This window comes from Tinamus guttatus, unplaced genomic scaffold (assembly GCF_059628265.1).
Source record: "Tinamus guttatus ecotype Peru unplaced genomic scaffold, ASM5962826v1 Tinamus_guttatus_pri_ptg000327l, whole genome shotgun sequence".
NCBI lineage: Eukaryota > Metazoa > Chordata > Aves > Tinamiformes > Tinamidae > Tinamus > Tinamus guttatus.
In genome coordinates, this window is record NW_028288861.1 from 7,725,031 (window position 1) to 7,752,674 (window position 27,644).

At 38.0% G+C, this 27,644-nt stretch overlaps 3 protein-coding genes across 5 annotated transcripts; 2 read left to right on the top strand and 1 right to left on the bottom strand.

Annotated features, from left to right (window-relative positions):
• Positions 1 to 840: 840 nt before the first annotated feature.
• On the top strand, positions 841 to 7,606 carry GEMIN2 (gem nuclear organelle associated protein 2). The gene is made up of 10 exons (XM_010227253.2): positions 841 to 978; positions 1,295 to 1,379; positions 2,344 to 2,433; positions 3,988 to 4,047; positions 4,190 to 4,300; positions 4,847 to 4,891; positions 5,614 to 5,682; positions 6,934 to 7,044; positions 7,174 to 7,232; positions 7,549 to 7,606. Exons 1-10 carry the CDS (start codon positions 857 to 859, stop codon positions 7,586 to 7,588), a joined length of 792 nt encoding a protein of 263 aa, XP_010225555.2. The 5' UTR covers positions 841 to 856; the 3' UTR covers positions 7,589 to 7,606.
• Positions 7,607 to 9,414: 1,808 nt separating this feature from the next.
• On the bottom strand, positions 9,415 to 15,093 carry TRAPPC6B (trafficking protein particle complex subunit 6B). Of its 2 annotated transcripts, XM_088529279.1 has the most exons (7): positions 15,008 to 15,093; positions 14,844 to 14,911; positions 13,752 to 13,869; positions 12,195 to 12,278; positions 10,874 to 10,967; positions 10,221 to 10,269; positions 9,415 to 9,562 (listed from the first exon to the last, which is right to left on the bottom strand). In XM_088529279.1, the coding sequence occupies exons 1-6, from the start codon at positions 15,086 to 15,088 to the stop codon at positions 10,238 to 10,240; spliced, it is 477 nt and encodes a 158-aa protein (XP_088385405.1). In that variant the 5' UTR covers positions 15,089 to 15,093; the 3' UTR covers positions 9,415 to 9,562; positions 10,221 to 10,237. The 2 variants fall into 2 exon arrangements, with proteins under 2 accessions (XP_088385405.1, XP_088385404.1); XM_088529278.1 differs by lacking the exon at positions 9,415 to 9,562 and having other exon boundaries at positions 10,074 to 10,269.
• Positions 15,094 to 15,937: 844 nt separating this feature from the next.
• Positions 15,938 to 25,717, top strand: PNN (pinin, desmosome associated protein). Of its 2 annotated transcripts, none has more exons than XM_088529212.1 (9): positions 15,938 to 16,093; positions 16,242 to 16,313; positions 17,163 to 17,231; positions 18,639 to 18,711; positions 18,793 to 18,887; positions 20,422 to 20,503; positions 21,910 to 22,065; positions 22,152 to 22,290; positions 23,344 to 25,717. In XM_088529212.1, the coding sequence occupies exons 1-9, from the start codon at positions 15,981 to 15,983 to the stop codon at positions 24,630 to 24,632; spliced, it is 2,088 nt and encodes a 695-aa protein (XP_088385338.1). In that variant the 5' UTR covers positions 15,938 to 15,980; the 3' UTR covers positions 24,633 to 25,717. The 2 variants fall into 2 exon arrangements, with proteins under 2 accessions (XP_088385338.1, XP_088385339.1); XM_088529213.1 differs by having other exon boundaries at positions 20,422 to 20,497.
• Positions 25,718 to 27,644: the final 1,927 nt, after the last annotated feature.

The window sequence follows — 27,644 nt, forward strand, 5'->3', positions numbered from 1 at the left end:
TAGAAACAATTTTGTTATACTAGGAAGATGACCTGTAATAATTCAAAATATTCAGTTTTAAAAGTGTAGTAGGATTGTACCAGCAAACCACCTAAAGAATATTTTATATTTAAGATATATTTATATCTGTAGAATGTCTTTCTGTTCATAGTTTTTGACTTTATGCCAAAGGGAAGTTCTAAATATTACAAAAGTTTTTGTTTTTGTTTTTGTTTTGTTTTGTTTTTCAGCTCAACTTACCTGAATTTTTGTCCACACCACTGGTCAACCTTTCCAGAATTATCATTGCAGTTTCAGCTAAGCAAGTCTTGTTTCAAGCAATGACTGTGCTTGTCGCACACTCAACTAGGAAGTTAGATCCAGGTTGCCAAGTTAAAACACCTTGCTACACGTAAGTGGTTCTGGAAGCAGCTTAAAACAAATACAAGTCAGTGGGGAGGCGGAGTTAGTGTCGGTGTTTGTTCAGAACTTCTGAAATACAGTCTTGTAAAGGAAGAAAAAAAATGAAAAACTGTGTCAGAATAGTTTAGCCCTACTGTATGGATGGTAAGTGGTATCGAACAGATGAAACAGATGCACACCACAGAACTTCTGGGAGAAACAAATATATAGATAGGCATTTTCCCTATCAGTAACTTTTTAATACAGCATTCAAGTGCTTTATCCTCCTGCTCTTTATTTGCTCCGCACTTAGGAGCAGCCACTTTCCGCCACGCTCCGACGTGGCGAGAAGCCACGCAAGCAACCACCAACATGGCGCCCGGAGCGCGCCTCTGGCGCCACGAGCAGCCAGTCTCGCGAGAGCAGCGCGCGGCGCTCGCGCATGCGCAGCGGCCGGCAGCGGCGCGTCGCCGCCATGGAGTCGGCGCTGGAGGAGCTGATGCCGCGGTTGCTGCCCGTGGGCGACTGTGACCTGCCCGAGGACTTCGACCCCACGGTGCCTCCCCGGACACCGCAGGAGTATCTCCGGCGTGTGCAGTGAGCGCCGCGGGGAGGGACGGGACGGAGCCCGGGCCGGTAGCGGGGGACGACAGAGGGACGGAAAAACTCATCACGCTCCCCGCGAGGCTCCTCGCACCCGGCGCGAGCCTCGAGCCAGGGTCTGCAAACGGAGAGCACCCACCCCTGTGATACATGAAAAATATCTCGAATTTTGCCTTCCCTAAGAACTGCTGGTGTAGACAGTTCCGTTGTTTTTAATCGTGCTTTAGAGGTTGCACAGGTGCCGTACTTCAGAGACATTTGGCATGTATAATACAGGAGTAAAGTGTAACCGTTTGCTTTTGTTTGGTAGGCTCGAAGCAGCTCAATGCCCAGATGTGGTTGTGGCACAAATAGACCCCAAAAAATTGAGGAAGAAACAGACAGTAAGCATTTCAGTAAGTCTGAGAGGTGTTGCACCTAAGAGGCTTTCAGAAAAAATAGCAAAAAAAAATGTTAATACTAAGATTTCTATATTAATTGTTTGGAATAGTTGGCCTAAATAAAACAGTAGATAATGTTAATCTAGGATAATAGGATAATTAAAAAGATGCAGGATAATAAAAGCACCTGCAGAATTCAGTGAAACCCATAGGTTTGAAGAGACAATTGTTGAACTGTTGGATGACATCAATCTTTATAGCTGTTTTAAATTGATATTATCTATACTATTTCATATACAGTAGTGCTTTACTGCCTGGGGAAATTAAATATTGCATTAAGCTTTATTAACACTTTTTCATAAAACTTGTATAAGTTTTGGGAAAGAGATACTCATAGCTTTATATATGTGTGTGTATATTATTATGCTTTTAACACTATATAATATATAGTATATATTCTATATATATATATGCACTATATATAGTGTTAAAAGTAAGTATAATAAAGACAGCTAAGCTTTACTAACATTAGATGAAATTCCAAAACTACTACTTCCCTTTTTGGTAGGATATTTTACTGCATTTTTTTTAGCTGCTCAAGCAGTCTTTTTCTGTTCTGAAAGTCTTGTTTTTTCTTTTAATTTCCCCACTTCCAAATAGTTCAAGCAACAGTTTGTCTTTCTCTATCAGAAATTGCATGATCTGACATTTTACTATTGGACTGCTCAAAAAAAGTTTCTAAAAAGTACTTTTTTAATGTTCTCTGGCATATATGACTATGTCACTCTTGTGACCATTCTCTGCATTTGGCTCATCTCTTTGTACTACCACTCTTAAATATTTGTAGAAAGATTCTTTTCTAGAAGTATTTCTTACTAAATACTGATAGTAAATATTTGCTGATTCTCTAGCTCTTAAAGACTTTTTTTTTTTTAATAAAGCTTTCTTTACATTATAATTATTGCCAATGTTTCCTTAGATTTCTGGATGTCAGCCTGCTCCTGAAGGATACTCTCCATCTCTCAAATGGCAACAGCAGCAAGTGGCCAATTTCTCAGCTGTTCGTCAGGTACAAAATGGTGCAGGGAGGTATTTTCAGCTTGCATTGTCTAGATAGAACAGCTTTGCTTTATGGAGGATATCCTATCCTTCCTATATCCTATCCTTCATAAAGTTATAATATTCTATAATAGGTAACTATTTTAACACTTAAATATGAGCGTGCAACTTTGTAGCTTTAAACTTTTGATGAAACTCTTTCAAAAGTGTTGATAGATGGGTTAAAATTAATTCAACTATAGCAAAAATATGTAAATTAAATGGCATAGTTGAGGGAGGACAAAAATCTTGATGTTATGCAGTTATATTAAAACTTAGAACTCATCAATAACTGAAAAAGATTCTAAACCACAACAAGATTCATGTAGATGGAATACACTGTTGTTGAGCATCCTGGTGACACTGCAGGGATCCATTATGGAGAGAATTACTGATTTGGTAAAATGTATTTGTAGGGTTGTAACGTGCACAGACTTAAGTCTTTCCTACCACATTTATATCTTGCCTTTAAATGATAGAACTAAGATGGAGAATTGATCAGTCACTCTCTATCCACAGTTCACAGTTAAATCTCACTGTGAAATGAAAAAAAATGGAGGAGAAAAAAAAAAAAAAAAGGAAAGATCCAATGCAGCTGAAGACACATTCAGTGCATTGGTATGACATTTCAGAGGTACCTAAATTAACTCATATCATAATCAATTGCACTGAAGCTGCTGTAGCAGAACTTAGCAGAACTGCTGTAGCTAGCCCCTGATCCTACACGGTATCACAAACATATTGTCAGACATAATCTGAGAGTTTAGAAGAAATTTGCATCTATCATTGTACAGATATTCTTTCACACATTAATTAATTTCATCCTCTCCATCTATGACAGTTAACATGGAGCAGTATGAGAATATCCTAAAAAACTACTTAAGAGCAAAAAGAATATCAAGTCACTTGTTCAAACATGATGCTAGAGAAGCATATCCTCTTATTTATAGTATTACGGGCTAATAGTAATTTTAGTGGTCAATTTAGTAGCTATTACTTATTAAGTAACTGGAATGAAAACAAAGAAAACTTTCATTACCAAAGGTTTATACCTCAATACAGGAAACTATCAATAAAGCCCCTTTGTGTCTTATATGGAATCCACTGCAGGTAAAAGAAATACACCAGGAAAGTGGGCTTTCCTTCTTTCTAACAGTTCTGTAGGTATGTGACATAGGCCAGTGTTGGAAACAGTACTGGCCTTACATGTGCTTTTGGACTAACTCAGTTATTTTGCTCTTAAGCTCAGGATATCAAGAGATTTATTAGAGATTATTAGTTCTACTCAAAGCTTTGTAGACTGAAAAATTCCTTCATCTTTAACATTATTTCAAAAAAGAACAGTATCAGCAAGTTAGATATAGAGGGCATGGCAAAATGTAGTTTTAGAGACTTGCAGCCTTTTTAATATGGGATGTCATCTTAATAGTTATGAAACAAAAGTAAAGCAAATAAGAATGATTTTGGCTAGTCTAAAAATACTGCAAAAACTAAACTATGATTAGGCACTCTTCTAATTCCTCAGAATGTGAACAAGCACAGAAATCACTGGCGGTCGCAACATTTGGACAGCAATGTTACTATGGTAAGTAAACTTATCAAAACTTCTGCATTTTTTCCAGTAGTTAAATTCATTTGATACTATTTCTGAATAGTATCAAAGCTGCTTTTAAGTGTCCTTAAGCCAGCAATATTTCACAATTTTTACTTATTTTTATTTACTTCAGCCAAAATCAGAGGATGAAGAAGGCTGGAAAAAGTTTTGCCTGGGTGAAAGATTATACTCAGAAATAGATACATTATCTGATAATGAAAATCTAGGAATTGATTATATAAAGGTGGGTATAGGTCTTCTGTTTAATTTTCTGCCACCGTTTTTCATGAGTAACTCCTACTATTTGTTACCATTTTGTACTGAATTGAAAGTAGGCTCTCTGGCGAGCACTTAGAGTCTCTTTCTATTCTTGCCTTGAAAGTGGGAGCTGAGTGAAGCTGGGAATAAGTCTATATTTCTTCTGTCAGAAAATTGAAGAATTCCTTAATCAGTTACCAGCAAAAGCAGAATTTTGAGTTGCTAACTGAAGAAAAAGCTTTTTGCATAGTCTGCTGTAGAACCTTGTTAAATGGTGGCAATGTTTTTTCCCTGTGTACTTGCTATTCTATAGCATGTCCTTCACTCATTTTTTTAAAGCATGCTATTTCTGCTATGTTTAAGACAAAAATCTTTGATGTCAAACTTGACCTTATCTTGAACTTGGAGGATTTTTAATGAACATCACAACAAATGCCTGAACATCCCATTAAAATATTAGCAAATTCTAAATCAAACCAAAAGTATGTTTCTGATGCTGAGTTTTCCGGACTTTTTTTTTTTTTTTTTCTAGATGGGGTTTCCTCCTTTGCTAAGTATTGTAAGCAGAATGAATCAGGTAAGCCAACTTCTTATAGTACAGCATCTTTGCATAAATTATTACTTCTCATGTTCCATCTGTTGCAGAACTGTTTTGTTCTGTTTTAGAGGAGGTTTTTATTATGTTTATTATAACTGCTATTCAGTTCATGTTTACAAGGATTACCCAACCATTATCTCAAATTTAATTACAAATGTCTTTACCGATTAACACTTACTATATTTACTTTTTCTGATTTCTTTATAGAATACTTACCTTAATCTCTTATTTCTTGCCCAATTATGTGTTTTGAAGTATTTAAGATTTCTCTTTTGGTGTTTTAAGAGCAATCCTTCAGTTTGATTGTGAAACTTCTACATATGTAGCAAGAATAGAAGAATCAGATTTATCTTTCTTACTACTGTGTTTTCTAGTAGTTACTTTTATACGTAAGCAAACAATCAATAGGAAGGTAAATCTCTTTCATAATATGCCTGTCTAGTCTAAAGTTCTATTAACACAGAAAATGGCTTTCTTTTATATTAAGTTCTTCCTTGGAACTGCTGCTTTGACACTTAATTTGCCCTTGTATATAACTTCAACTTGTATAAAGCACTATGTAGAAACACAGTGGAGTAGAAATGCCAACATTGTATAAGAAGCAATTGCAATTTTTGAATATACAAAATCATTTAGATAAAAGGACAACAAGGCAAGTTTTTGCAGGTATTGCATAGTCTGTTTCTCTTCCTCTTTTGAAGGCAACAGTAACCAGTGTCTTGGAGTACCTGATAAACTGGTTTGGAGAGAAAAAATTTACTCCAGAACTGGTAATGCTCGATTTATTCTATTTGCACATGAACACATTAAGCAAGGGGTAAATTCCAAATGTATGTACTGTAATTTAGTCACTTTAAAAACTTGATCAGATACTTTAAATGGTATTCAGAGCATTTTTGGAAGGTTAATTACAAATGCAGCAGATACAGATCTACTGGCTACTGTTAATAGTCCTCCTCTGTTTCTTACCCTGCTAACTCCATCTGCAAGTTTAGGTGAGCATGGAGAGAGAAAACTATCAGACCAGAGCAGCTTTTGTTCAAAGAAGTTAAAGCTCTCCGGGTGCTACAAGTTTCATATACTGACATTTGCCTCTCAGTTTGGAGATGCGTGGTAATCTGCAGGCAGAAACAAGTTCTGATTTTACTTATGTAGCACTGACCAAAGACCTCCACTGTGTTAATGTGGCAACAGATAATAAGAAATTACACATTAATGCGGAGTTTTGCCATAACTCCCCTAAATAGTTATGTATTGTTGGCTATCTACAAAAGACAAGGGTCAATTGAATTTTATTCAGTACCACAAAATTAGAGTAATACAGGATTATTCCTATAAATATTTAACAAAGTTGCACTACGTTTTAGTTATGTAAAGACCTTTCATAATCTGTTCTTTATAGGACAGATTTCTTAGTGACTGTGGAGCGTGTGTATGTTTAATCTTAGTTCCTGTAGTTCCTACAGGAGAGAAGATTCTTCTTTCCTACGAGAAAAGCCAGTGCAAGCATTAGACATTGTAACTAATTAGTAAGTTATGCTAGTAGCAAAAGTTAGGTTTATAAAGCCACAAACATTGGTGAAGTGGAAAGCAAAAAAGCTTTTCTCAGTGCTACAGAACTAATTTAAAGCTTATCTGAAAGAGTGAGCTTCAGAGAGATCTGATTTAATACATGGTGTCTTTAAGAATGCCTTTCCACAATGTGTGAAGTTAACAACTAATAGCTAAGCAACAATCTTTTGGATATTAAGTGTTTTTTTTTTTTTTTTTTTTGTGCTGACTTTAATATTGGAAGAATTAATTGGTAACTTGGCAAGTATTCCAAACAATAATATCAGGATATTTAAACCTCACAAAAAGCTTATCTAGAGATAGAAGTCAACTAAGCAGTACCTAATTTGGCTGTCGGAACCTTTCAGTACTGACAGTAGTACTTAAATGCAGTTTTGATTTTGAGATCTATAAAGTTCAAGGAAGTACGCATAATTAAAAATCTGTTATTTTTATTTAAATCCACACAGGGTAGATGGCTTTATGCACTGTTGGCATGCCTTGAAAAACCTTTGCTACCTGAAGCACATTCACTTATTCGACAACTGGCAAGACGATGCTCTGAAGTTAGAGTACTAGAGGTAAGCTTTAATTTACCATTGTGCAGAGGACTTGTTTTTCATGTGCTAAATCTGATCAAGAATAAAGGGTTCTACATTATTCTTTTGGACAGAAATAGGATGAACTTTTCTGATTTATTTCTCTTTCAGGAGAACAGGAATGAAGAACAAATATCAGCTTTGAACTTGATGATCTGCTTAGTTAGTAGGTAATGCAAATTCTATCTAAAACAATAAAGGATATTCAGAATAAATGCATGATTACCCCTAGATTCTTTTAGAACTCAAAAAAAAAAAAAAAAGGACTCTGGGTTAAGGTACCAAATATACTAAGCTAAAAGGACTTAAAATTAACCTAAGGGTAAGCAAAACTCATCATTTTCTTGAAATGAGAGCTCTGAACTATAGAGACATAAATATGAAAATCCTCTAAAATAAGAGCTTGAAAGTAAATATACTAACAAGAAAAAGTAGAGGGGATATTGCATGAGAGGGTTCTTACCCTACTTTGCTTCTCTCCACTAGGTACTTCGATCAACGCGATTTGGCTGATGAGCCCTCCTAGATTGTTTTGGGAACACCACCTTTGTGGTCTGTAGTGCAACCTGCATTATCAGGGTTAAAGCAAGATGCTGCCCGGTTTAGACCTCATGTACTATACCAGCCCTTCACAATATCCTCATGAGAATGCATGTGGCACAGCTACACAAATAAGCTGATTTTAGGCTGACCTGTAACAAGAGATCTTTAACAGTGTCTCCAAAAACCATCATGATCTGAAAATGGTCAAAGTGTCAGCTGTCATCTCTCAAGCTACCATCTCTGAAGACTATACTCTTCATTGGAGTTTTCTACAAGCTGAGTAGCACTGCCCTCAGGCAAAGACTTTTAGTGGAAGTTTAAAGTGAACCTAAATCACAAATGATTTTTTTTTTTTAATCTAAGACTCAGCTGTTGAGGGCTTTTTTTAAACAATAAAGTCTCTTTTAAAAGAGTTTTCTTGAACATTTTTTTCATAGTGTTTTACAACTGCCTGACTGTAGGGAACTACTTAAAAGCTGAAGCTGGAAAAATCAATGTTAAGTACTAAGCAGTTCAACTTTAGGTCCTGAGTTACTGAATCATTTAGTAAAATGTAAAAGGAAGTGGTGGTATGACTTTTCAGATAATAATTAATTATTTCTTAATAAAATAATGGAGAAACAAGTAAAAGTTAAAGAGCACTGACTCCAGCTGTGTTAAGAGAAACTTTTATTAAATGGAACAAATGTGTTTTCTTTATGGTGTCTTGACAACCATGTTGCCTCACCTATTTGACTTCATACATTTAACACAACTTTCAGCATCTGTTCTGTGAGTTCTGGGGTTCTCATTATATTCCACAACTAAAAAGCTCATGGAACAATAAATTGTGTTGGTACAGCACATTTATATTCAGTAATTTCCCAGTAGTAAGCTTCAATTAAGTCCCTCTTGTTTTTTTTTTTTCTCCTTTATTTTCTTAAAGTGCATGACCAATTGGTTATCAATAAATTGTTGTAGAGTCTTAAAGTTAGTGGCACTGTCTTAACAGTTGGTCAAGTATAAAATGAAGATGAATTGTAATACCTGCTTGACTTTCATTCTAGAGATATAATTCAATCTTGTCATTACTGAATGTCTTTCAGTTGCAGAGGTGTAAAATCTGCTGTCAAAATGTCCATCCATTTTAGATAATAAGGCAAATTACAGAGGAAAGGTACAACATTCCTGTCATCTTTGTACGATTATAAAAGCTGGATCCTCCTGGAGTACCAAAGCAGAGTACATACTTTTCTCTGTGTATGCAGTGAGACAGTATTCTGCTCCAACTTCTGTTCTAGGGGCTTTCCCAAACTGTAAGGTTATCATCTAGAACTATTATGAACTAACAGTAACAGTACCTAAAAAGATCAGAACTTGGTTGCATCTTAAGTTCAAGTATAATAAACCCCTGGTTATCACATTTATAAGCCTTAGTTTGTCAGCTTATAACAACCATCTAGAAAAGGATGGGCTCCTTATGGGCTTCCAACCTCTCTGGAGCTTAGGGAAGTTTCTGCTGTTCTTGCCCACCATGCAACTAGAAAACCTACTTCCAACACAAAAAAAGTTATAACAGAGAGAGGTGCTGTGCTAACATGTTCGTTTCTCTATTTAACCTATATTCGTTGTTCTTAAAGAAGCACCAAAATGAATCGCTTCCACAAGACAAGGCACTCTTAAACTTCTGCCTAAGGACTGTAAGCCTCAGCAACACCATCAACTTTCTATCATCATTCATTTCAAATATATAAAGCCTGAACTTATCAACAGAAAAGATTCAAGCAAAATTCATTAAAAGTAGTTTAAACAAGATCTTCTCATGCTTACCTAGAACAAGATAAGTATTCTTATGCAAATCTTGTAACAAGAAGTATTTAGCAAACCCCAATGTCCTCAGAGTCTTGGTGGTGCCTTTACAGCTCCTTGCAGGCCTAACCATCTTCCTGGGGATACTCATTACAGAAGTGAGTTGTAGCTAGCAATTAAAAACAATTAAGTTAATATTGAAATTATGCATAACAAACTAAAACAAATTTCCTTTGTCCAGTAGCAGTTGACCTTAGCTGAAAAATTCTCCTGAAGCAAAAGGAACAGCTATGAATTTTCAGGAGGCGGGAAATACTTCTTAACTATACGGAAGTTTTCTCTTTTCTACAGCCACCTGGTATCATTCCCATAGCCAAGGAACTGAGGCCCCACTGAACATCGTAAGTGAAAGCTGTGGGTTCATGTGTTGATAGCAATTGCTGCCTTAAACTTGGGAGCCAAAAAGGAAAGGGAACAGTCTGGCAGTCATGTTAGGTGCCACAAAAGACAACAGGTTTTTACTCCAAGTTAGTCGCGGTCAATCTTTTGCTCAGTTCTTAAAACATGCCCCTGGTCTTCCATAAGTACTGTTTGACCAATTCAAATCTTTGGTGCAAGCTTTGAGCTGATGGTTTTTACTGTAATGAACATTAATATCTTGGTACAGAATTAATTTCATACCAAGAGGTGAGAATAGTGTTATTTTGATGGACTTTTATTATATAACATAGCAGTTTTGCTGGAACCAGCTATAACTTACCAAGCTACACAAAATAAAGCAAAATCAAGATATTGAGTTCACATACACAAAAGATTAAGGTAGATACCCTGACTGGAAAATGTTCTACATCTTCTGTATCATCACCTGGAATTTACCTGTGAAGAAAAATAAAAGTAAATTAAATAATCAAGGTCATTTTTCGAAGATTTTTTTCTTCCAAATTATTTTGTTAAAATAAATAAAAATAGAAAGAACACACAGAACATTCCTGTCTTATGATTTAACAGTGAAAAATCTAGACATTATATAAATTTAAATATAAAATTTAGTTTTTCTTTTACATTGATCAGTGTCCCACATTAGAACAGTTTTGTCAGCTTAAAATTTGTACAAAGCCTGTGGAAATTTTTTAATCTATCTTAATCAACTTTGGTAGTTACAGTGGATTCCACCTTGTTATTTTTAATCTTCATTTGTGCAAGTAGTCTTTTACTTTCACATATTTATCTTTTTAATACTTCCAAATGTAAACATAACTTTCTAGGTTTGCTTTCCATTTAATAACATGGAGGTTCCCCCTCCTATACAAGAATTGTCTCAGCAGTATTGAGTGTCAAGCCATGTCCTGAGATTCACATAGGGCCCTTTGGACCAAAACCTTCCCATTCATCCCACTTTGATAAATTCATAGAAAGAAATTAAGTGGATGAGGCAAGTTTTCCAGCGAGCTAACAACCGAATACTCTGAGATCTACTTACATGCTGGCATCGTTGAAACTTCTGCTGTTACAATGCTCTTTATTCCCAAATTGGATAGGCCTCCTCTGATTAGTCCACAGGTAAATGCTAGATACTAAACAAAATTACACTTTAAAGAAATCTCCAGGATCAAGCTTGTTGCAGAATTTTGAGAGTAAGTGGTTAAAACAGTATTTAACGTTTAAACAATATAAAACTTATGGAGTAAATTCACATTTGAGATGCATTAACTGGACTCCAATGATTTGCTCAAAATAGGTGTTACAGTCCTCAAGATAATAGTTGTATGACTAGTAGGAATTATGAAATATGGGGGATATTTGGTCATGTGTCATGACTGGATGTCCCATATCTACTAAAGTGTAAACTCTTTCCCAACACTTAGAGGATTATAAGCACCTCTTGTAGATAGAAGCTGTAGATAGATTTCCCTTCGTAGAGGCACCATTTTGAGTCTCTTCCTTCTACTTTCATTAGACTGCTAGGAGTTTTTTATTCTTGAGACTGTTACCCCTATAATTTGACTGAAATTTGCAATGGGTATTAAAGACACTGAAGGAAACAGTCCAGGATTGCATTACTGCATAAGTCTAATCTCCTTAGAATACAAAGACTAGAGATCTGCAGAAAAATTTACAAATACATGGTGCCAAATAGAAAAATATCATATCAAAATATAAAAATGTCATATGAAAAAAATCTCCAAAGATAAAGGCCTGCAGCCATGATGACTAAATCTAAAAGAGCAAGAATTCAAAAAAATAATAAGAATAAAACCGAGTGCCCCATTTTTTATACCTATTTCAAGGCAAAGCCCTTGCTCAGACGTTCTGCAGAGGCATTGATATTATTTTACTCAACTATCATACTAATAATTCAGAATTCATAAATAAAACCATTTTTAATTGGTAGAAGATCTCTTTAAATAATCCAAACATCCCTAAGGTTTGTTCTGCATAATTATGTGCCTTCCAAATTTCTCTTGGAAAATTTGAGAAAGCAAGTGGAAAGCAACTTCAAAGCAGGAAAATGAATCTGTGATAGCAGCAAGATTTTCTTCCTTAACTGCACACAAAGTCTGAATATCAGCTCAGATATATTCACCTTGAAGTCTGACCATCTTTTACCACTGAGTAACTCAAACTAAAATCATACCTTAAATGCACTGTCTTGAAACAAGCTATATTTTTAAAACCACTGTTGTTGGAGATGAAATTTGTTGCCTTTTTGGAGATTAATTCCAAAATTTAACATTAATAGCAATAGGCAACAACAATGCAAATCAAACTGGTGGTTATCTAGAAAAAAATATGAAGGGTACCTTTGGTGCATGTTCTAAATACTGCTTTCCTGCGGACATTTGTGTCAAGAGACGAAATTTATTGTCTTGAAGTACATAAATACCCTATTAAAAAAATACACACAAAAACAAACAAACAAAATCTTTGGTAGCATAGCCAGTAATACTTAATCAACATTCTATTAATTTATCTGTAGATACAATATAATTATTTTTAAGTTGAAAAAAAATGTTAATGTGATCTAAATTTAAATTGTATTTCTTACTTTATGATATGTCAAAGAAAGCATATTTAAACACCAGGACCTGTAAATAAAAATACAACTTATATCAGTCAATTCTAAAAATTTTTATTCACATTTTTCTTGGAAGAGTATTCTCAGAGCTCAGGAACAAAAGCTCCGTATTAGACAGATTGTCTTTGTTAATATATAAAGTATATGCTGACCTTTATATTTAGATTTGAATCTTCATTTAGGTATGAAATTGACTCTTACAATTCTGAAATTCAGCGAGGCTTGTACATTCTTTAGTGAAAACACTCAGAAGATTATCACATTTTTAAAAGTCCAGTGCTTTCAATGTTAATATATTGTGGCACATTATAATTTGTATTTTAAATAAATGAAGTATGAAGGCAGCATAGCTTACTGTAAACCTGATTTTTTTTTAACAATGATTGTGCAGTTTTAAACCTTTAAACCTTTATAACCTTAGAAATGAAATTAAGGATGCATATAGCATTGAGATTTAGACTGAATATTAGTTTTCTTTCTACTCAAAAAATATCCCTAACTATATTATTGTTTCTTAAAGTTATGCTTGGAAAACAATACACTGGAAAAAAAATGAAATTAGTTATTTGGACATATCTATGTAAAAATTCTTTTGTCGTTGTTTTGGTACAAGGAGACGACAGCTGTAAGAAAATCAAGTTACTGAAAAGGAGAAGAATTTCTGATTCTAGTAATAGAACTCAGAAAGTTATTTTGATCTTAAGAACTGTGGTAGTTAATATGGTAAAGGACATAGATACAGTAAAGTATCACCAAGATGCAAATCTGAAGGGAAGTTTTTTCTCACAGAAAAATAAATTGAACAGAATGCAATTAAGCTTTTCAATTGCTGATGTAAGTAATCTTCAAATGCAAAAGTGACCTTAAGGAAGCCATTCTAGTTAAATACTTGGCATCTCACTCTCTCAATTAGTATTTCACAAAAACATATTCAGAGATGCACAAAAAAGAAAGTCGTTATACAAGTTGATAATTTTATATAAAAGTCATCAGCTTATATAAACTGATAAACTGTAATTATTACTGTCCTGTTCACCTTGGTTTGTTTAGCTCTACAATAACTAGCGCTTATAAAATTGAAAACATTTAATCTTTTCAATAGATTCAATAAATGAGCATTAATGAACTGTATTCTGAAACTATACGATAAAATGAACCTTAAAAATCACTGCGCTTAAAGAAAACATATAAAGAACATTATGTGGTTTTTATTGATTTGAGAACAAGACAAACACAGCATTGCTACTTTTATAAATTAAATCTTATCCTACAGCATTAGTACCTGATGATTGGTCCTGAGATTATCTATTTGTTTTTTGAATACAGTTGTCCAAAAGTCTTTGCAAATAAACTTCATAATATCTAATTCATCCTTAAATCTGGAAGTATCTTTTGTAAACCTAAGAGATAAATGGGAAATACATTAATAATGAAGGCACACAACAATTTAACTAATTAAGTAGAAAAAGAAAATTCCAAAAATGACATTGTGCAACACTACTTTTGAGGCTGTCACAGAAATTAAGTGTTTGGACTACTGCGTAATGTCATTTTAGCATCACTCAGCTTTCAACATGCACTGTAGTTTAAGAGCAACATGGTGTTACCTTAGTATCTGCAACAGCATAGCAGAGTAAGTGGTTTTGAATTTTATGATCATTAAAGAATGGCTGAAATATAGAAGGATACAAAGGACTCATTTTTTCTCAATTTATTGTTGCTTTAAATAATAACCTAAAGCAAATGCATTTCCTGTAGCTCAGAGGGCTCCTTGAGTTATGAGTGAAAGCTCTAATGCACACTACCAAACACATGATACTTTTTCCAGTTTCCTAGGAAGGAACCTCTTTCCATACTTTTTTCAGAACGCCCTCTCTCTACTCTCCTCCTCAGTGTTTATAAAGCACTAGAGCATTGCCTTATTCCCCAAAATCAGGACTTGAAGCTCGAGCCGAAAAGAGGGCACCGACATTAGATGCTCAGCAAGCCACGGCACATCCCCAAAGTGCTCACAGAGACAAGAAAGTAACGGGCTCAGCTACAAAACAGCAAGGACTCAGAGTGCCCTAGGAAAAGAGGAAATCCAGGAGTAGCCAGTCATGTATTTAAGGCATAAATCAGAGAGGCAACTACTAGAGTAGCGAAAAATCTCGCAGGAAACCACACCGAGAGCAGGAAACATGAAATAGAGGCACTGGGCCTGCACACGAAGGACTCGTTAAGGATTCAGAAGGGCTCGCTGAGGATCGGGAGCAGCCAGCCGCCCCGCCCGCCTCCTGGCGGAACAAAAGCGGGAGAAGGCGCCTCCTGCGGCCGCCCGCGCGCTCCAGGCCGCGCCTCGGCCGGGCCCGGGGGGCGGCGGGGCCGCACTCACCGCTCGATGAGGCCCTGCCCCACGCGGAAGCCCATGTTCTCCAGCTTGCTGATGCAGCGCCCGTTCTCCTGCAAGACACAAGCGCAGCCGCCGCTCAGCCCCGGGGCCGGCTCCGGCCGCCGCCTCTGCCGGGCGGCCCTCGCGGAGGGGCCAACCTCACTCACCCCGTCGCCCTGCTCAACGGCCCGATACAGCCCGGCCACCATCTCGCTGTGCAGCAGCAAGAAGAGCGCCTCGTCCGCCATCTCCGCGCCGCGGCGGAGCGCGCCCGTGCCCGCGCCGCCCTCGCGGTCCCGCCCCGCGCTAGCGGCCGCCCCTGCCCCGCGCCGCCGCCAGCGGTTCGGGCCTGCGAGGGGGCGAGAGGGTGGCTCGTGGGCGCTGCCCTCGGCGCCGCAGGGGACCCTCGAGACGCCCTTTCCTGTGAAGGGGGAACCCGCCAGGCTCTCGGGGCCGAACCACCACCCCCCAGCAAAAGTGACCGTATACAAGAGAGGCTTTTCTTTAATAAGGGTTTAGACAACTAAAAGGCAGGTCAGCCCAGGGGGACCGTTAGCGCCTCTGAGCGCAGAACCGGCCGGTTCCGCCCCCGCCACAGAGCCGGGACTGCGGGGCGCAGGGGAGAGCGCGGAGCCGGCCTCGCCGTGACTTGGCGCGGCGCGCTCAGTAACGCCCGCGTCTATTGGCTGCCGGGGCTCTGTAGCGGGGAGGTGATTGGCCCGCGCGCGGGTGGCCGCGGGACCCTCTGCGAGTGGGGAGAGGGAGCTCGTCCCGAGTGGGCGAGGACGAGAGCCCGCGAGGCTTTGTGATTGGCCCAGAGGGAAATGACGCGGTGAGTGTTCATTAGCTAAACGCGATGTCACTCAGGGGTCCTGCCGCGGCCTCTAGCTATGGCAGGCAGTGGCTTCCGGCCGTTGGTTAGTGAAGCTGTCACTCTGCGGGTGAGCTCTGCGATTGGTAGGTGCCTCCCGCCAGCGCCAGCCGTGGGGCGGGTCCTTCCTCCCGCTCGCGGCACTATTGGCGGGCGGTGGCGAGAGGCGCGGCGCTATTGGCTGCGGGGCCGCGCGCGGGCGGAGCGCCCCAGCCCGTTACCCAGCGGTGCTTTGCGCGGGGCGCTGTGCAGGCCGCGCTGCAGGCGGGATGGCGGTCGCGGTGCGCGCGCTGCAGGAGCAGCTCGAGAAGGCCAAGGAGAGCCTCAAGCACGTGGACGAGAACATCCGCAAGCTCACGGGCCGGGACCCCAATGACGTGAGGTGAGGCGCGCGCGCGCGCGGCCCGGGGCTCCCCGCTGCGGGGCGGGAAGGGACGCGCGAGGCCGCAGCGATGGCCGCGGGCGCCGCCGGGGGGGCGGGCGCGGAGCGGGTCTTGGCTCTTGGCTAAGGGCTCGCGCTCTCTCCGCAGGCCCCCTCAGAGCAGACTGCTCGCCCTCTCAGGCCCTGGTGGAGGTAGAGGGCGCGGGAGCTTATTGCTAAGGTAAGGAGCCGCGGCGCTGCGCTCGGGGTCGGTCACCCGCGTTCCACTTCTCGGTCGCCTTGCTGCTGCAAGCCACCCAGGGCCCTTGTGCTGTACGGAGGCAATGGGCAGCCTGAGAGGGCAGTGGGGGTTATGTCACAGCCTAATTTGAAGCTTCTTTTCATTCAAAGTTATAGGACACTGTGATAAATTGGTGGTTTGCCCTAAAGTTTTCTGTAATGGGACTGGAAGTTGGGGTGGGGGGAGGGAGAGGAGGCAGTGATCTCAGGGACCTTATTTCTTTGTATTGGTTCAAACTCAGATCTCATGGACATTGAGAAGGTATTGGGTGTTTCCGGTGGAACAGAAAGGTTTGAAGTTGGCAGGAGTTTTAAACAATTTTTACTGTAACCAGAAACTTGTCACTATGTCAAACAAATATAAGTAAAGAGCTAGTGTGTTGTTGTGGTCTCATCTCTGTTCTCCTCCAGTAGAGTAAAAAAGGTAGTTGTATTCTAATTCTTTTTGAGTGAATGTTTGCCTAATTGCAATATTAATTTGTTGGTTAGGACTTAATGCACTTTTTTTTTTTTAATATGAACATTTGAACCTGATGGGACAGCTTCTTTGACAGCAGCTGCTCATTCAAACAGGGACAAAAGCTCAGGTTTAAATAAGTAGGCATATAAACAGCATGCGTGCCTGCTGTATTGTTATAATAACAGGAAAATGGTGATATTTTCAAGTAACAATCAATGTTGTATCATTGCCACAAAGGCAAAAAGACAATTTGATTGTGTAGGCTTAAGGTGGACCTGTGCCTTGGGATTAGCCTGAGATGTTCTGAGATCACAAGTGGTTTCTTTGTAGGCGTGGATTCTCGGATAGTGGAGGAGGACCCCCAGCCAAGCAGAGGGATCTTGAAGGTGCAACCAATAGGTGGGTGCAAACAGTGATGGAAAGAACTTGCTCTATCAGAATAAAAGTTTGTAATTTTAAAGTATTTAGATTCAGTTATTGTTAATTACTAATGTCTGTGATAACTGTCTTTAGAGTTCACACGTTCAAGGCTTGCTGGAAATACTTTTGAGTGGCAGCTTTTGACTATGGTTGGGTTTTTTTTCCGTAGTTTATAGCAGTGTATCTTTTTTGTATGCTGCTGTATGCAGTTAGAATATGTATAAAATACTAGAATGAGGTGGAATAAATATTAAACTCGTTTCTGTGGTGTACTTAAGAGATCATGCTGTCTTTTGTATCACTTGAAGCAGGAAATCTCTGGGGAAACAAAGCTGTGCATTTTTGATTTTTTTTTTAAAAAAAAAAAAAAAAAAAAGCTCTTGTTGGTCTTGCAGATAACTCTGCTTGCACCTGCCAGATCTTTATTGCAAACTGTAGTAGTCAAAAGGATTTTCTGAATACATTTATAGAATCAGTCACCAAATTTTAAAAATCTGATAAAGATCCTTGCATTTTTTTGTTTTATTTGGTGTATAGTCTACAGCATCATATCGTGCCTAGTAGCCAGACTTGTTGTACAACAGGCCTGAGTAGATAAAGTATAGCTGAGACCTCCCTTTCAATAAACTGAATGCACAGAATGTGACAACAGAGTTAGATTTCAAGCTTTTGCATTTCAATGCAGATTCATCAGCTGTGGATCTGGTTATAGTGAAATCTGTTCCCAGAACAATTACATGCTCCTGTGCCCTTCTGGAGGGAAGCGGGGCTGGCTTTCACATGCATCCTGCGAAATTGGCATTGCTGGTAGTTAAGTGCTGTGCCACAAAGCTGAGAACTGAGAGATTGAGAGCTGAAAATAAGCTATATTTAACTTGTTATCTAGCTGTTTGTTGGAACCCTGATTCCTTCAAGTGCTCTGATCCCTCTCTAACTTGTTTTGTGGCTGAGTGGCTACTCAGGTAATTTAGATAGGTAATATGAAAAACCGTATTGATTTACAAATCTTTATGTATTTAAGGTATTCCAGTTTGCTGTTAAAGGTATAACCATTTTTGAGATTCTGAAAAAGAGACAAATGTTAAAATCAATGAACAAAATGCAAAGATGTTCTAAGACTTTAAATATGATACCAAGAGAGTGTTCTGCTTTACTTGGTCATGCATTCTCTCACTTGCCACGCTGATTTTTACTAGGAGTAGCTTCTGTACTTAAAAGAAAAAAAAAAAAACTGTATCGGTCATGCATTTACCTTCAGAGTAACGGGGAGATTTTGTTGGAGATGTTAGTCCTTCTGAGTAGATATGCTGATTAATATTTTTCCTGCATTAGAACAGTTGCTATCTTGTTTTTTTGATGGCCAGTAAAGCTACTTTTACTTTTCAGGCTGGGTGGAGAACGTCGGACAAGAAGAGAATCACGCCATGAAAGCGACGCAGAGGATGATGATGTTAAAAAGGTAACACATGACAAAGGTGAGTTATGCAGGAAGAGGGACTCTTAACTGGAAGGTTAACAAGGATCTTGTTTTCCCTTGTAGCCAGCGTTGCCATCCTCTGTTGTTGCTACCTCCAAAGAGCGAACACGTCGAGACCTTATACAGGATCAAAATATGGATGAGAAAGGAAAGCAAAGGTATGCAAAAATGCCTTCTCCGCACTAATGTGGTAATTCTGAGTGCTAGCACAAACAACTTTGAATTTTAAAAATATAATATAGATTTTCTTCTGTGTCAGATAGTGCTGAAGAGGTACAGTAGTGGTATGAACTTGAATAATGTGTTAACCCTTAACTTATGAGAAGATTCATGTAAATTTTCTGTAAATGATAGTGATTCTGTTTCTCAGGCCATGTGCAGGAATCATATTTGCTCGTGCAACTGATTGTCTCCAAGTTTGACGGAAATACCTATAGCTTCATTAATTAATGAACATTTTGGCCTGTTAGAACAGGAAACAAAAAGTGAATTTGAATCTGGGGGACATGTGCTCCATTGTGCTTTGCATAATAGAAAACTGTATAAAAGTGTCCTGAAGTAGTTGCTTCTTCCTCAGTTGTCTATGCAGTTAGATAAGATGCACTGTTTTTAAAACAACTTTTTTTTCAGTTACAAGTGATATTTTGTATGGCTTTTAAAAGGAGGGGTGTTTTTTAAAGATTAGTCCTGTTGTCTGTTACTGTTCTCATGCTTACTATAATGTTTATAGCCTGATCTTCATTTTTACCTACTCCTCTTTAGTTTCCTCTTGCTTACACTCGTATCACCACTTTCCCTGTATTTTATTTGTATTAGAGTAACTCTTAAAAGTTCTGGCTGAGGTCTAGTCCTATTCAAAAGAGTGGTTGCTAAATTGCTTTTCTGTATACATCCTCTTAGACCTTATTCACTACAATCTTCAGCTCTCCTGGTGCTTGTTTTATACCTACACTAACTGATTCCGCCACAGATTCCAAATGTCGTCCATACAGGACTTGTATGGCCATTATCCTGTTTAATAGGAAGGAAATAAGTGAAATGCAACAAGTTAGTTATTCAGAAGGAGGGAATTCATTGAATGATTTTACTTATTTAAGAAAGTTTTCTCAAAATACATAACTGGATGAAGGCTTCTTAACCACATGGGTGGATCCCCCCCCCCACTCCCCTCACTTTCTCTCTGTTCTGTGTTGTGAATGAAAGTAATTCTTGCTTGATCACATTGCTAGGCAGTGACAGACAGTTTTCCACTGTCCTGATGCTTCGTTTCTCCTTAGATCTTTCTGTGAAGAAACAGATTTTCATGTCATTCGGAAAATACCGGGACCTTCCAATGCTATATTCTTATATTCTATTACTTAGCCATTTCTTCAGTACTTTTTGTTTTCAGAATGTTTTAATTTTTCACTCAGTTTTACTTTCTTTACAGACAAAAATCTTGCAGTGTTAACTCTTCTGTGTTACGGTTAAGAGCTGTGAGCTCCTAAGCAAAACATGATATGTCATTGCAAATTATATCCCAGCCTGCTGGCATGGTCAGTACATACTCCCTTGCTAATGGCCTTGAGTGATACTGAGCCTTTAAAAATAAACATCTCTGAGCTGGAAAACTTTCTCTGATTTTTTTTTTTTTAATGCAACTAAAAATCTTGGTACTTAAACTGATCCTCCAACTTTTTTGTTTTTATTCAGGAATCGACGTATATTTGGCTTGTTGATGGGCACTCTTCAAAAATTTAAGCAGGAGTCCTCCATTCCTACTGACAAGGTACTTGTTTTTCTAGTTTAATCAGATTCTAAAATGTAAATAATAAAGCAATATGGCACAAATTGCAGGTAGTGCAACTGTAATAAATTGGTAAGAGTACAAATAGCTTTTTTGGGTTGTTTTATTTTAGTTGAATTGGGGGATAGGAGGAATTCCAAGGATTTTGTGACTTTACAAAAGTGTTACCATGATAGAAATGATACAGCAATGTTTATACTGCTGTATTTGTATCTGGATTCTTTTTTTAGTAAAATGTTGGTTGTTGTGGAGACTCTTAACTTACGTAACTTAATAGTAGCTCAAAAATCTTTTAACTTCAAAAAACCTGTAGATTAAAAATGGTATGTGAAAGTTCCTGAGAAGTTCTGCTTTCAGCTGTGCAATGGAGGCAGTTGTAGAGTCTTTACATTTAAACCTTTCGAAGTGAGGTGTTAGCGTAGCTGGCTTGCTGTTGGTATTGATTTCTTTCACAGCAATATTTGGATGTCCTACCATTTTCTCTTTAACTGGTAGCGCAGAACACGAGGAGGACCAAAGTTCTCAGTTGTCTGCTTGCTTTTAGAGCAGGAAACAGTTGCAGAGGGAGGGCAGTGAACCAGTGGCTCTTATAAAGCAATAATATGAAGCTCCTATAAAGCTTTGTATAAAGCAAATTTGTGGGGTTTCTGTTCATTTTCATATGTCTCTGAGAATTTGTATGGGCAATGGTTTTTTCATACATACAATCTTACTATTAATTAACAGAGAGGTCAGGGGCATTTCATAAGACGCACCTATTTATTTTTGTCCAGAGGCTAAATTGTATATTTGTCTTAGAAAGCTGTTGTGTAATTCTATGTGGCTTTCTAAAATATGTAAATGAGGAGCTCTGGATCACAATTCTTTATGCATTGTGAATACTTCTAATATATTCTTTTTATTTTTTTTTTCCTGCAAACGCTAGTAGACTTTCTTTTTTTGGTGGGAGGGGGAAGAAGTGGGGTTGTTTGTTTTTTGTTTTTGTAAAGCTTCTCTAATCTGTTCGTGTTTTCTACCCCCCTTTTTTTTTTCTTAAAGAAAGCTTCTGAAATCTACTTTTTTTTTTTTTTTTTTTTTTTTTTTGTCGTAGTGTGGTAGAACATGTTGAATCTTGAAAGTTCAAATGCAAATTGAATGGTAAACCTGAGGCAGATAGAAATCCATAGGGACATATATTTTTACAGCATGTATGCACATGCACACATACAGATTACACAGATTTGTGCCAGCAAGCAATGGCACTCTTTTCTTACACTAGTTATAATTCAAAAGCTGTCCAAATTTCTTCTGAGGCATGCTTTTAACAGTGTAAGTAGTTTTAACTGGACCAAGCTAAATATTTTCTTGAACTATGAAAAAAAAAAAAACCTTAAATACTACCTTATTTACCTTAGCAAAAGAGGCGACAAGAAATTGAACAAAAGCTTGAAGTACAGGCAGAAGAAGAAAGAAAGCAAGTTGAAAATGAAAGGCGAGAACTGTTTGAAGAAAGGCGCGCTAAGCAGACAGAGCTGCGGTTGTTGGAGCAAAAGGTTGAACTTGCTCAGTTGGTGAGTTGTAGTTTTGTTCTGTTTTTTTTGTTTGTTTGTTTGTTTTATTTTATAAATACAAAGGATTTTACATTTTTCTTTCTCAGCAAGAAGAATGGAATGAGCATAATGCTAAAATAATTAAATATATAAGAACGAAGACAAGACCCCACTTATTCTACATACCTGGCAGAATGTGTCCTGCTACACAAAAACTGATGGAAGAGTCACAGAAAAAGATGAATGGTAAGTGGTCCGTGTAATACATGACTGTTACTTTTTGACTCCCTCTGGTATTTGCTGAACAAATTCAAGCCTTTCTGCTTCGATGCAGTAATTTCATGGTCAGGACAAACTGTATGTTCTTGTATGGGTGTTCATCATAATTTGGCGATATTACTCCTTTGGTGACTTAGTGTTGTTGGGTGCTTGGATTCTTTTACAAGAATCAAGAGAGATATATATGTAATCTCAGAAGTACTTGTTTAAAATTTAGTCCTTTATATTAACTTCAGTACCCAGATGTATGCCAGTGCAGCAACTTCGTTTTGAAAAGACAAATTCTGTGGATTGAAGACCCCGGGAAATACAGGTTTTTATAAGGAGTTGAGAATCTTTTCCTTAAGCATAGCACTAGTACTCTGTGATTATTTTTCTTTGTGGGTTTTTTGGTTTTGTTTTTTATTACCTTAATGTGTGTTCATTTGTCTGTTTCACAGGATGACTATTTTCCTTTCGGAAAACAATATAAAATACTACATGGTGATGGTAGTCTTACTGTTCTTTTTATTAAACTGAGAATTTATTTTCTCATTTTGTGGGGTGGGGAGTAAGAAGCTAGTTCACCTCTCTGAATAGCTTACATTATTAAAGTTTTTTTTTATTATTATTATTATTTTCAATACTAATCTGCTTTTTGCTGATTCCTCGTGTCTGTGATTCACCTTGGGAACCATAACCTTGTTAATGCCTGTTATATATAAGTAACAGGAAATTGAAATGGCATTTTGGTATACTGTTGATTGGATTGATTCCAACAAAGTCAAACTTTGTTAGATTAGATTTAGTGTTCTCTTGTTCTGACACTCAGCTGAGCTGACCATCCCCTTTGCTTTGAGTAAGGTACACAGCAATCTTCTGCATTATGCATGAATAGCTCGCTACTTCAGAACAAATAGGATTGCAATATTTGTAAGTTAAAACAATTTGATAACTATCAGTGCATAGTTAAGGAGAAAATAGACTCTGATTTCTGTAGATTATCTGTCTGAAACTTCTGTTTATGCATTTATTCTCCAGCACTCTTTGAAAGCAGGCGCAATGAGTTTGCAGAGCAGATTAACAAGATGGAGGCGAGGCCCCGAAGACAATCTATGAAGGAGAAAGAACAGCAGGAGGTGCAGACTGAAGAAAAGAAGCAACAACAGAACAAGGAGCAGGAAGAGGGTAAGGTGGCTCAGCAGGTGGAAGAGTTGGAGACAGGTAATCAGAACAATGATGTAGAAATGGAGGAGGCAGGGGAGGAAAAGGGAAAAGCAGGTTCAGGGCATAGTGATGCAGAGAAAGAACAGGAAGAGGATGAACAGAAAAATGAAATGGAGATTAAACTAGAAGAGACTCCTGAGGTGAGGGAGAATGACAAGCAGCAGGATGGTCAGCATGAGGAGGTCACAGCTGCAAAAGAGGAAGGTGAAAGTGTTCAGCCAGTGGATAATGAGCAAGATGCGGTAGAAATGAATGAGGTAGATAGTGTAGAACCCGTAGAAAATGAAAATAGCAAAGAAGTGGAACCGGAAACTGAGTGTGATGCTCAGCCAGGAAATGTGTGTAACATTCCTTCCCCTGAGAAGGAGAAAAGTATCAAACCAGAAATTGAAACTGAACCTGAAGGAAAACAGGAAAAGGCACCAGAAACCAAGCCAGAACATGAGGCTGAGGCCCCATCTCAGCTGGAGTCTGTGCTACCACCACAGTCACCTCCGTTATCTCAGTCCATTCAGGATGGAGAGCCTCGAGTAGACAAAGATGAGAATGCTGTGGTGTCCATAAAGTTGACTGAGGCACAGACTGAGCAGAGCCAGACACTGAGTGTAGAAGTTAAAACTAAGACTAGAAGTAGAAGCAGGGGTAGGGCAAGGAACAAAACCAGTAAGAGTCATAGTCGTAGTAGCAGCAGTAGTAGTACCAGTAGTACCTCAAGCAGCACTACAAGTGGAAGTAGTTCCAGCACTGGCAGCAGTACTAGTCGGAGTAGTTCTAGCAGCAGCAGCACTACAAGTGGAACTACTAGCAGGGACAGTAGCAGCAGTAGCTCTACCAGTAGTGAAAGTAGAAGTCGAAGCAGAGGGAGAGGGCATAACAGAGATAGAAAACGCAGGAGGAGTGCAGATAGGAAGCGGAGGGATGCATCAGGAGCAGATAGAAGTCACAAGTCCTCAAAAGGTGGTAGCAGAGATGCAAAAAGCTCCAAGGATAAAAGTTCACGATCTGATAGGAAGCGGTCTATATCGGAAAGTAGTCGGTCAGGCAAGAGAACGTCACGGAGTGAAAGAGACCGTAAATCAGACAGGAAAGACAAAAGGCGTTAACAGAAGAGACCAAGCTTCCCTAGCCTAATCTTTGCAGCAGAAGATGATTTGAGTGAAAGGATTCCTTTTGAGGAGGAGAAGGCTGCCTTAAGAATTGCATGCTGTAAAAAATCTTTTGAAAAAATGCAGACTGTTTACCAGGCATTCTTGTACTTTTTACATAATTTTGTAAAAGGTGACCTATCAAAATTATGTGAAGTTCCTGAAAATGTAAAAATAAAAGGTTAACACTCCTTTGCATCTTTTTTTTAATATCCTGTACTCGTTAAGATCCTCTGTATATTTTAATAGATAAATCTTTAAGTTGGTGTGATCACTTCTACTTCTGTATCATACACTTTTTTTGTAGAAATAAATGTGCATTTTAAATAAATTGAAATGTCCTGTTGACACTTAAATTCTCCTTTTAGATAAACATATGCAGGGAGTCAATGTTGCAATAATCTTACTTTTCCCCTCTATTCTTTGCAAGAATGGGAATCTCAAGTCCCATTAAAGGGAGTAATCTCTCACTAGTGCTGGATAAGAAGGGAAAGTAATCAGCTGGATTATATACTTTTTTCTTCTGTAATCACACACTCTTACACAGTTCTATCTTCTAGTATTATGAACTTTTTTTTTTCCTCTAAGTCAATAATTGCAAATGTTAACACTGACCAGGATGAGCTGCCTAAGTCAGAGTCTGGAATACCACTCTTATCTGCCTTCTGCAGGTACTTGGGTAATGTTTGCATCTGTGTTCTGGAGACTTTTAATCTGTTTAATGATGCTCCTTGCTTTGATGGCCAATGGAGGAAAGACTTCAGCTCACTTCTCAACCAGGATTGTTTTTATTTTAGTTGCAAACTAACCTTTGTACGCTTCATACCACTAGGAATAACTACATTGCAGTGTTGGAGTTACCTGGGACTACGTAATGCCAATGTTATGTGCGCGCAAGAATGCTTTCTGAATGTATTTAGTACAACTTAAAGTGGTATGGTGTATCTATGAAGGTGAATACTGTTTTTATATAATTTTGTATGAAAAACAACATCTGTTGCTCTGTTCTGTACATGTGCAAATAAATGTGGCTTTGTAGACTATTTTCTGGATGCCTGATTTTTTTCTGTAATAGAGGTGTATCATCTTAGTCTTCCTAGCTTTAAATTATTTATCCTAATGGCAGGTGACTGCATCTTAGAAAGTGTGTATTCAAAGTTGTTCTTAGTTGGTAGTTTTTAATTAAAGCCTAGTAAGTAAATATGAAACAATGTGCTATAATTCGGTGGTACTTTGCATGAACAAAATTCAGATGCCGAATTGCATACTAGAAAGATTTCAGAAGGGGAATGATCTGTAATATTTGTAATCTTATTTTTATCATGCACATTTCTATATATGTCTCATTTTTGTGTAACAGCATACTTTGTCATAATTTCAATTAAATTTAGTTGGGGGATTAGTCTTGAGTTTTGATCTTAATTCATCATGTGAGTAGGGCCACTTCTGTGCTGTGGAGTATTGAAATTTACAGCTTGAAGAAACTTGTCTGTGCAGGGAAGAAGTATAATGTTATTTCAACACAGACGGTGTGGGAAGGCTTCATGTATTTCCTCTTTTCTTAACGATTCCTTTTTTTTTTTTCTTTTTTTTTTTTAATTCTTTCTTTCAGATTCTTCAGCCCATTTAACTTTAGTATCCTGTCTCCCACTGCTTCTCTACAGCTGAAAATCACCCTTAAATTCTTGTCCATAGTCTCCAACTGCATTTCCTTTCCCCTTGGGGTGTCAGGGAGGAGGTAGATTAATGTTCTTGATTAAAATATGTATTTCCTATGAAGAGCAAAGCAAAAAAAAAAATCTTATTCAAGGTGTTCAACTAAGGGATTTACTACAGGCCACAAATACTCATACGGAGTAGTTAAGCAAATGTTACTCATCTGCATGTTTCAATTAATTTCATAGTTCAAATCACCTTTAGAAGCCAATTTAACACTGAGTATTTTAAAAGTTGAGTTTGAGTAATTCAATGTTGTGTAATACTATTATTGTGATATTGTATAGGTATTAATAAATAATACTGTGCCCATTGTAAGAAGCTAGAGAAGTGCATTGCTAGTGGGAAGCATCAGTACATTGTTTCCAATGAATATACTTATAGGTATAGTAATGAGGTGAGTATTGGTAAACTGGACTAAGGAGTGGATTGATTATATTTAATTTCTTGTTTCAGGTTATGTTACAGGCAGCGATATGTTTTTGACAAGGTGAAAATACAGGAGTTTATTTTGTTGCAGAGTTACAAAACAGGTGATGTATCTAATAGCTTAATGTCTAAGTTATAAGAAGCTTAGAATAACAGGAGCTTTACTGTGCTGTTTATAGTCAGCTTTGCTAAATCTGAGGAAACTCAGTTTAACTTAAATATGTAGTAAGTTCATAAGAATGAGGTTTTCTACAAGTTAGATATTGCAAACTGGCCAAGTAGTATGCAGTTCATTATAAAGCAGTGATCTTTTCAGCAATGTAGTGTACGTTTACTTTCAAAGTCCCATTCTGTCCCACCCTGAAACAACTTCAGAGCCGTGAGTAGGCTTCATATACAATATATTTATATTGCTGAGGCAATAGATGGAATTTCTTTCCTCTGTCCTCAGTCACATATTTCAAATAGTTGACAATTTAGAGACTGAATTAATGAAATGGTTTGAGGGTTCTGAGAATTATGGGCACATAGACTTAGGGGCAGTGAAGTGAGGAAAATGTTTACTTCTGTTCCCTATAGTGATTATTAGCAATAAAAGGAAAAGACTTTGTTCTCTTTGACTAAAGTAATGTAGAAAAATGATCAAAAAAGTGGGGAAAATTCTTACTGAAATTAATATGCTTTCAGTGAGTAGGCAGTGTACCATGTATGGCCCAGGCATGCTTTGTGGAGTGCTTTCATCAGATGGTCTCTTGTAGCTTTAAATACAAATTTAGGAGACTTGCTTACTGTTCTTTTATATTGTGAATTGATTCTATGCCATTT